The 10,061-nt window shown below is 40.4% G+C and overlaps 1 protein-coding gene across 5 annotated transcripts in view; it reads right to left on the bottom strand.

The window, feature by feature from the left end:
• Positions 1 to 579: 579 nt before the first annotated feature.
• Positions 580 to 10,061, bottom strand: part of zeb2b (zinc finger E-box binding homeobox 2b) — a 65,091-nt gene continuing 55,609 nt past the window's right edge. For 3 of the 5 annotated variants that reach the window (XM_047030770.1, XM_047030772.1, XM_047030771.1), the window contains exons 6-10: positions 9,746 to 9,960; positions 7,368 to 7,476; positions 5,161 to 7,154; positions 3,746 to 3,926; positions 580 to 2,620 (exon numbers count right to left, since the gene is read on the bottom strand). In XM_047030770.1, the coding sequence (XP_046886726.1) occupies positions 2,046 to 2,620; positions 3,746 to 3,926; positions 5,161 to 7,154; positions 7,368 to 7,476; positions 9,746 to 9,960 (3,074 nt within the window). In that variant the 3' untranslated portion in view covers positions 580 to 2,045. The remainder of the gene's footprint in view (positions 2,621 to 3,745; positions 3,927 to 5,160; positions 7,155 to 7,367; positions 7,477 to 9,745; positions 9,961 to 10,061) is intronic. The other 2 variants (XM_047030773.1, XM_047030774.1) reach the window with 1 other exon arrangement.

Here is a 10,061-nt window from a genome sequence, read left to right as displayed (position 1 = left end):
TTGTCTTACAATAAGAATATAATGTATCAATTAATCTGGAGAATTAGTTGTATTCCAAGCATTCTTCTCCTTTTGTTTACATAGATGTATGGTACTGATGATGGGTCTGAAACAGTTTAAACTCCATGCTCAAATTCAGTAGATAATCATTTAAGACCAACCCTTTTATCTGAAGGATAGCACTGAATGATCAGATGGCATCAGGATCAATATGAAAATTGGAATATGCAAAACATGTTCTGCATTTGGCATTGCTCGACCTTTTCCTTTCATCTGATCCTTTTGATGTTGCTTTGAATTTGCATACACAGTGTGAGTGGTAACAGCAATAAGCTATCTTAACACTGATGTAATTTTCGGGTGGTGTTCACCTTGGGTGTAATGTATTCCGTGATACAAACTTATCATGTTTTTATGTGTTTATGTTCTGAATATAATTAGGAATTGTTTGGTACCCACTGGAAATAATGTGGAACTCACTTTCTTTTACTTTGAGACACTTTTGTAAGGTTGGTGGTGCAAGGCTGTTGAGGTCATTTAAGAAACAAATGTTAAAACAGTTAATTTTTATTCTGTAATTTGGCTACTTTATTCGAGCATGGTCATTTCCAAGAAAAATTACAAATTAAAAATTCAATAATACTTTTACAAAGACAATTCAAGAAAGATTTCTTCAGTCATGGTATCATACATTGTATTTTAACAGTCCCTCTTCATTTTTTTTGCAAAAACAACAAAAACAACAAAAAAAACAAGATGAAGAAAGTGGAATTTTTCAGTCGAAAATACAGTGTTTTCACAATATTGTATAAAAGTTCCCAAATTTGGAATTTCCAGTCACTGGAAAATTAAGGAAAGAAAATGAAAATAAATTGAAAATTCGCATTTCACAAGTAATGTTTCAAAACACAATAAATGCTCTCTTCACGTAAAATCTGCCCCTAAGATCAGCGCCTGTTCCTTTTTACTAAAATATATCTATATATTGAAGAACTATAGTACTGTACACTACAGTATGAAATAAATAAAATTAGGAAATATAAAATGGGCCACATAAATAAAATGTTATTCAACCTACAAATAAAATGAATGCAATTTTGTTGTTCCAAAAATGGTTTGGTGTAATACTGACAAAAGTTAAAGGAAAGAAAAACCTGAAAATTGCACAACATAATGTAAACTAAGGAACTGCTGCCTATTGTTCTAATACTGACATGGGTGCCTAAAAGAACAAGGCTAACTATTTTTTTAATACTGAAGCTGGTGAAAAGGTAACACATCACGTCACCTTCCTTTTACACAATACAAGGATGGCACTTGCAGAAACACACAGGTTAAAAGGTTTGCATATAAGGCTTCGGCTGTCTCCTTCATTGTTCACTTGAACTCTTCCCTATGCTGTTTTGTCAAACCATTTCCCTTAATTTCAAGGTCTCTTTAAGACTTTAATATCTTAAATACAAGTATTTGTTAAGTTCCTTCACATAAAACAATTATGAGGCCTAAAACGGTGTGGCTAGCTGGCCTGACGACAGGGCAAAACTATAAACACATTAAGTGAAAGAGAAGCAATAATACTGATGGACTGTAGTGTGGACACTACTGCTCTTTTCAACACTGTATAAATATATACATAGGCAATACTTTTTATTATTTTTGTAGTGATTATAGAAGCGGAGTGCAATTTGTACAAGTCACTAGTTGTGCTATAAATACTATGAAACACAGGGTTTTAGGATGTTAGCACCACACATATTTTTAGGCCTTAATACTGTACAATTTAAAAATTTCATTAATGTATTCATTTTTCATGTTTGCATAATGCAGCTTCTTACACTAACCCCTCCCCCTACCCAAATCAAACTTCAAATCAATGTTTCATTGGGCAGACATACTGTTTACCAGCCATGAGTCCTTCAGTGAAAGCTTCCTAGAAGCTTCAGGCACGTGCATGTACAGCTTAAACACAGCAGTGTGTTTTAAACCAAGCAGGTAATAATACTGAACAGAAAATATAATGGGAAGCTATTGAATGCAGTAGTTAATTACATGCCGTCCTCCATATTGTCCTCGTGATCAGATTTGGTTTCTGTTTTGCCATCTAACGAACTGTCGTCCATCGAGTGCTCTCCGTTCTCCTCCTCATCCCTCAACGTGTCCGGGTCCGTGTCCATGCTCTTGTTTTCGCTCTCCTCCTCCTCTTCCTCAAAATCATCCTGCCTCCTTCCGATCTTTGCGTACGTTTCTTCGACTTCCTTCACACGTTCTCGTATTCCTCCGTTCATACTGTCCCTCAGAATGCCTTCTCTGTCCTCAAGGTCCGGGTAACCCTGAGGCGTCATGCCCTGTAAGTAAGCCCTGCTCATCAGCAGCTCTGTGGGCTCCAGGTGGCCCTTCTCACGAGCCTCTCTCTCTGCTGCTTCCCTCTCCTCGGCCTCCCTCTTGCAGTAGGAGTAGCGATGGTTCATGTGCTGGGAGTATGAGCCAGAGTGAGAGAAGCGTTTCCCACACTTGTCACACTGGTACGGTTTTTCACCCGAGTGCAGTCTAGAATGCTCGATAAGGTGATGCTTATGTTTGAATGCTTTCTTGCAGATTTGACACTGGTGTGGCCGTTTACCTGGGAGACAAAAGACAACAGGAAAGAAGACATGAGTTTCCAGCTCACTACTGTTCAGTTACATTATAAAATCAAAACAATTAGGATCAAAATTAAGACATACTTAAAGAAAACTCTGATGATTAGAATGGCATGAAGCAAAAGGGCACATTAAAGCATCACATCAAACTTTAGAAACTTGTATGCTTATCCAAAATGAGAACAAAAAGCTTAAATCAGACAATGTGCTTGCATCCATGTGTCTACATTACGGAATTCCCTCCTATTGCTAAAACATGGAGAAACAGCATCACAAATACTTATTGTTGGCATAAGTGCCATACTGATGGACACAACATAAATAAACCATCACAAACTAAACCAACATAAATCTGTATCAAGGAAATAAACAAACAGAAGATGAAATTGAAGGAGAGACTCCTATTGCTTCTCTGATGATCTCATAATGCCATTGCACGATTACTTTGGGGACTACTCTGTTCACCATTGAAGATGAGAATGCAAATTGGGGAAGATGAAATCCAAGCTTCCCACATTGATGGAGGGAGATTTCATTACGTCATGCCTCCAAACTATCTGGCTAGATAAAGGTCTTGGCCCTGCAATGGTGTTACTGGTCATTCCACATATCACAGACACAACTGTTGGGCCCTCGCCGCACCCTTTAAATTCACTACAGCTCAGCACGAAATATAGCAGTCTATCAGACACAAATCAGGAGATAGAGTTTCTCCTACGGCATTTTAAATGGTTTGTGACACCCACTTGTGAGCCATGCACACCTGCACATCTGGCCAATATCCAGCCAGAAATAGCCCTGTAAGGCCTACAACAGTGGCCATGATATTTTGCCTACACTCTTCTAACACTCCCAACCGGACAGACCGTAATCTGCAAGTGAACACAGCACTGAATAGTCTAATGCTTGTAAAGAATGATGCAACCAATTGAAAGAGATTACTTATAAAGGACACCCCTGTCAATGAAGAAACAAGTTAGTCTTAATTTACACACAACTGAAAAAGAACAGAGCAAGAAAGAAGGGAAAAGTAAAATACCAAAAGGGTTCAGTAATACAAACATTAAAAAGCATGGGGTAAAGTAAGTGTCTAGAACAGTATATACCTGTGTGTTCATATTTGTGTCTTAGGAGGGAACTGCTCTTCTGGAATGTTTTGTCGCACAAGTCACACGCGTACATACCACTTTCTGTCTTCTTAATCTTCTTCCGGGATAGACAGGAGTCAGAATCTGTCATGTCATCCAGGCCTGACAAATAATCTGCTGTTCCGTCAAGCAGTTCCCCCTACAAAATAACAGAGCTTTTTCAATACACACTAATCAAGACAATGATGTGTACTTATAAGGCACAACAAACATCTAAATTGTACTTATGTTAACCTTGTTTAAGGATACTGCATTGATGCAATCAAATGAATTATGCAGACACATTTAAACATTTTCTTAGCAATCTCTATGAAAGAAATACAAAAGGCAAAGTTTGACTGACATGACGCTAGTCAAAATGTGATTAATTTTCCCTTGCTCATATATTTGCATTCAAATTTGATCTAATTTTATACATAAAAGGGTGTTAATTCTATATTTATCTGTTCTTTCATATGGAAAAGATTAACCTGATAGGCTTAAACTTAAATTAATGGGGAAAATATTATTACATTATCAGGTCATATTAACAAGAGAAGACCTCTACAGTGCATATTGCCATATTCCTATAATTTCCAACTCATAATGATTAAATCAAGATGAGCGCTAAATGACCATTATTGAGAAGCACCGATGCTCTCATTAAAAGTACTTGTTCTGGTCTGACAATGATTCTACCACACTTGTTTTTAAAGAACAGAGCACTATCATTCTGCAATCAATTTAAGCTAAATGCCTGTAGCTGTATTTTTAAAATCTAATTTAATAACTTAGAATAGGAAACATTATTAATACTTTTTATCAAAATGGTTCCCTCTATGTTAAACAGCCTTCAGCATTCAGCTTTAATGAACATGGAGTCTGTGCATTATTAATCTGAATATAGAGGCTCATTTTGGCTTCATTCCTTTTTTTAAATAAGAAAGTGGCATAGAGTTCTGGTCAAGCTTTACCATCGCAGTTTCCACAATCTGCATTTTACTCCAAATGTAATTATTAATACTGCAAATGAGTAAACAGGAGCAGGACAGTTTTATTTGTAATAGACATAACAGTTGGAAAACTACTGCTACATGCATTCTGTTGTTAGGACAATTCACAGAGGAATCTGGAAACAACTGAAATCCTACATTCCATCATTTGGAAACCCCATGTTATGCCAATACCACTAATGCCTGCTTGGGAGCCACACCACTCTAGGCTTGTTTGACAGCTGGTTATCTACCCGACTTTGCTGGTTCAATGTGCTGCAGGTGAGTATGCTCATTTCACACTCTCGAGTACTTTTTAATTAGTGGCACAATGAGCAGATCTATTTAGAGAATCAGCTGGAGAAAAATCCTAAAATCCACACAAGAAAGTGGCTTATTTACCTGGAAACCTGGCTTCCTCTGGTACTTCCTCCTCTGCTGCATCTCAGCAAAGGTAGCTGCTCCGGTTGCATAAGTGTAGGCCATGTGTGGTAGGAAGCCCATTTGATCCATGCCTGGGTATGGCCTCAGTCCCGGGATGCTGGCTTGCATTGGGGGCATGAATGTGGCATGTGGGAACGCGTTTTGTGGTGGAAGGGATGTGTACATGGGCTTGGCACCAAAGGGGTTAATGCCGAACATGGGGCTAGTGCTTTTGTCGAGGTTTCCATTGTTGTTGGAGCCGGCAAACTCCTTCTTGAGATAGGCCAAGTTCAAAGGCTCTTCGAAGTGCTGGCGGGGGGAAGGAACACCGTTATGGTCAATAGCGATACTGTTGAGTTTGGGTCTGCTCTTTACAGTTAGGGCATGCTTAGGCTCCTTTATGAGTTTTGGCAGTGACAAGTCCAGTGGTTCAGCCTGGTTCAGGTCCTCAGATGCTAAGCTGTTTGGAGTGTATGAGCTACTGTGTGAGTTTTTAGAGGATGTGGAGGAGAGGTTCAGGGGGGAGGGCGTGTTGCTCCGGGAATGGTCCAATTTCTCGCCCATCTGTTTGGTGGCACCAAACTGGTTGTTTTTTGAGAGTCTGAGAGGGTTATCACAATTGTTGATGTTGTTGTGGAGCTCTGCAATGGAAGAGGATGTGATGTGGTCAGAGTGTTTGACTAGAGACACTGGTGACCTAGCTACCATTGAGTCTTTACCTGGGGTGTGATTATTTGTGGCCAGGATCATATCAATGCTGTTCCGCTCTAGCGGAGGGGTTCTTGCGCTGCCGTATTGATACATTTTCCTTTGATCAAACCACTCTTTGACAAATTCCTGAGGAAGCCCAACGGCTATAGAAATCTTCAGTAGTTCCTCTGAATTGGGCTCCATGTTCATGGCAAAGTATGCTTTGAGGACGGACATGTGGTCCTTGTAAGGGTTGATGGGACTTGATAGTCCCTTTTCCGACAGCATGGACGACAGCAAGTGGGTATGCTTGTCTACATATATCCCTTGTTTTGAGGGCATCAGATTCTCGCTGGGCTGGAGAACGGCCTTTATCTCCTCATTCATTTTACACAGGTAGCGTTCGTGCTGATGCAAAGGAATTGGACCAGTGAAGGATTCTTTGCAAAATTGGCAAGCAAAAGGTGTAAACATAATGTTGTTCTCATGCATCTTCTCCTCAATACCTGCATTTAACATGTGGTTGGACTTCTCTCTTTTGATATTGCTAATCTGTCTCTTTGAGTCTGTAGTTAAGCTCTGGAGGCAAGCTTTGGCTTCATTAACTTTTTCTAATGTGTAGTCGATAATACTTTTGGTGGCCCCATTATGGCTGACGACTGGAAGACCAACGGGGGAAGCCCCTGTCAGCCCCTGTTTCTGCTCCTCGATTTGGTTCCCAAGCTCCTTCATGTAGGCCTTGAGCTTAGTGATCTCTTCAGGTTTGCAGTCCATTTTCTGCCTGCACACAGTGTTGTCAACAATCTGAAGGACCTTCTGCACCTCACTCAGGTTGTTCCCCAGGGAGGGATAGCAGAGGAGCTGCGAATCAATCCCCAATCCTAAATGTGGCATGGGGCTTTGGGCTGAGTTGTGGACTCCCAGGGGGCTGCTTCCTCCCATCCCTCCATTCATGAAGGGCCCAGGTGCACCAAAGCCATGGGAGGCCATCATTAGCTTGTAGTCATTGAAGTCTAGTGGTTCTGTTTTGATGTTCAGGTGGTTGTTCTGGTCCTGGAGGCCCATGGGCTTGCCGTTCTCCAGCTTGTGTCGCAGCTGTGTGATGGCAGTGTTAGTGGGGGAGGAAGAGGCTGATGTGGGAGAAGAGCCTGTTTTCATGTTGTTTCGCATCCTCCCGTTGACTGCTATCAGACCAATGCACTTCTTGCTACTGATGTGAGAGCTGTAGGATCCAGAATGGGAAAAGCGCTTCTTACAGTTTGGACACTCGTACGGCTTTTCACCTGGAAAAAGATAAACATTCAGATATATATGACATGGACATACGTTGTTTGTAACAATGTATATACTGTATATACAGTATATAATATATACTAAATCAAATCTATATTGCCATCATTGCTAGACTGACCAAATCCAGATATGTAAGTTTACCCCAGTCTTAAATCATGGCTATACATATTAAAAGAAAGTGCACAAGCCCTCTTGCTACCTACCACTGTGAATCCGCAGGTGTTCCTTCAGATGGTGCTTGTATTTGAAGGCCTTGCCACATTCTGTGCATTTAAATTTGCGGTTGCCAGCCCCCTGGTTCAGCAGTTGGTGCTGCAGAGAAGAGGATATTCACATGAGCTCCACACAAACATTACAGGGGAAGAGTTCAGTAAATAATCACAATCAGTCAGCAGTCAACAACACATGGCTTGTGTTGCTAAAGAGCATCTTGCCTCTTTCCTTCCAATTTCAGTGATGGAGTACAAGAGTGGCGATAATAACAGAGGGAATCACATACCTTTTAATTTCCTGGCTCTTGAGCCAAGGAATCATGCTTTTAGAGTTTGGCAGGCTCAAAAATAGAATACATGAAAGGGTCTTTTTATAGACAGTTTCTCCCTCATTACATGCCGCAATCTGATCTACTTTTATTAATTTGGGATAATCACTCCAATAATATTCAAACTATTTCACACGCCTTTCCGTTTGCATACCTACTCAGTAACTTAATTGTACATAAAGAATTGCACATTTTCACAGATTCATATATTTTCTAATTGGCAGTGTTTTTTGAATCCTCAAACGTCTCTTTAATAATCGGAGAATACATGGCATAGGCTGGGCCTTGATAAAATGTTCAAAGGTAAACATCAGCTGCACCCCTCAAATTTGCAATTCAAACGAGGCCTCCAAAAATCAAAATATAATACCAATAACAACAACAGCGTACGTGCAAATGGGCGCACCAGGCATGCACAATTAATTCAGAGTGGGAGGTGAGCATGTTAAATGGTTAGGAAATACAAAAGATCTCTCAGCGTAGAGAAACCAGCCCCTGATCCTGCCTGACAACTGCTGGGGTGTGCTGATTCTACCCACATTCCTGGGGAGACAGATGGTGGTGCACAGGACACAGGGAGGATTGTTCAAACAGCAGCAACCTTCAAAGATCAAGCAGGAGTTGGGACGCCAAGCGCCAGTGAGGGACCCCACCGTTCGTATGTTGCTGAGTTGCATAAACAAACAGCAACAGCTGCTTTGGCTCCCCCTACTTTCCTCTGAGGACCTGAGTAAACTTTAGTTGTGACACCATTAATAAGATACAATCATTCTCCTTTCTCTAATTGTGAATGGCACTGGCAAATGATTTTTTTTTCTGTCACCATCCTTTCCGTGTCATGGAAGGTTAGACATATGTGGGCGGGGACATGTCTGGGTGTTTGTATGTCACTAGCTCCTAATTAGTCATATTCTCTCTAATAGGTTAAGTAGAGAAGGGATGTTGGCCAATAAGCTGCTTTTATAAATAATAAACATAAGAATCATAATAAACACTTTTTAAATTGACAAGATATTTTTTTTGTGATCGATATGTGGCATAATTTTACACTGATTCTCAATTTGTAATAAATACACCATAGCCAGAATAGTCAGGTAGATTGTGAAAAAACCAAGCTCTACCAATATATATTATGTTTTTTTTTTCTTCTTACAAATAAAATAAAAAGATAAACTAGAATAAGGATAAGAGGCTTTGTATATGAAAGAGTGGAGGGTATCCATGGCCATTTATGGAAGACACAGGGCTCAATAGCAGGTAATAGGAGGATTGGGACAGAGGATCACTGGAGTAGGCCATCTGCTCCTATTTAGATCCGTCTGGTGGATCAGGTGAAAGTCTTTGCTGTTGACATCTGATTATATCACCATAGTCACAGAATCTGCTGAAAATGGTTGTGGTTAAGGCGTCCTTATGCAGGTCAAAATAGGTCACCTTAAGAAAATCTGTGATTGCTTCCTCTATGATTACTTCACACCTTTTCTGTTCTTTTTCAGATTTTTTTTTTTTTGTACAAATGTAAATAACAAATGTGCTTGTTCTCACAGAGCTCACAGAGTTATGTGCCACATATTAATTGACAGTGAAATCCCATGATAGTTAGGTATATGGCAAAACAATTTGAAGTGAGAATATATCATGTTTGGGCAATGCATGGCTTTGAGGTGTTAGAGTACTATGGCAAAAGTTCTTCTTTAAGAACATTAAAGCAAGAAATGAAGTGAAGTTAAAGAGCAGATACAATTTCTAAATTGGAAATTAACACAATCATTCGATCGTGAACATAGGACTGCAAAATCATATCAGAGGAGGCCATCAAAAAACCATTTAGGCACCAATTAAAGTTATTACCATTAAAAGATCTGCATCTTCAAAATGCCATGAAAAATTAATAATGATTGCCAATCAAAATGATATCTTTTCTCCAAGGAATCATAGTACATTAAGAATGAGTGAGTGAGTGAGTGAGTAAGCGAGCGAGTGAACGACAGGAGAGAAAGTGCAAAAAAAAGGGAAAAATATAGGCCATATGATTCTCACCTGATCTCTGCCTGGCTTGTGCGTGGCCATATGCCGCTCAAGCTGAGTGCGGTAAGCAAACGTGTAGTTGCACAGGGGGCAAGCAAAGTTCTCTTCGTTCTTCTCATGGCGGTACTTGATGTGCTCCTTGAGCGATGTCAAACGCTTGTAACCCCGGTCACAGTAGGGGCAGGTCAACAGTTGGGCGAAAGCATCTGGAGTTCCAGGTGGTAGGTCTGCATAGGAGACAGGGGAGGAGGGGGGAGGGTTGGGGAGGGAAAGCGGGCCAAAGGGTCAGCAAATCAATGGCAGCTAATGGGCGTTCTGCCCGGAATGG

The sequence above is a fragment of the Hypomesus transpacificus genome, chromosome 12 (genome assembly GCF_021917145.1).
Source record: "Hypomesus transpacificus isolate Combined female chromosome 12, fHypTra1, whole genome shotgun sequence".
Classification (NCBI taxonomy): Eukaryota; Metazoa; Chordata; class Actinopteri; order Osmeriformes; family Osmeridae; genus Hypomesus; species Hypomesus transpacificus.
The sequence above is the reverse complement of the archived record's forward strand: the minus strand, read 5'-3'. Positions and strand labels throughout refer to the sequence as shown.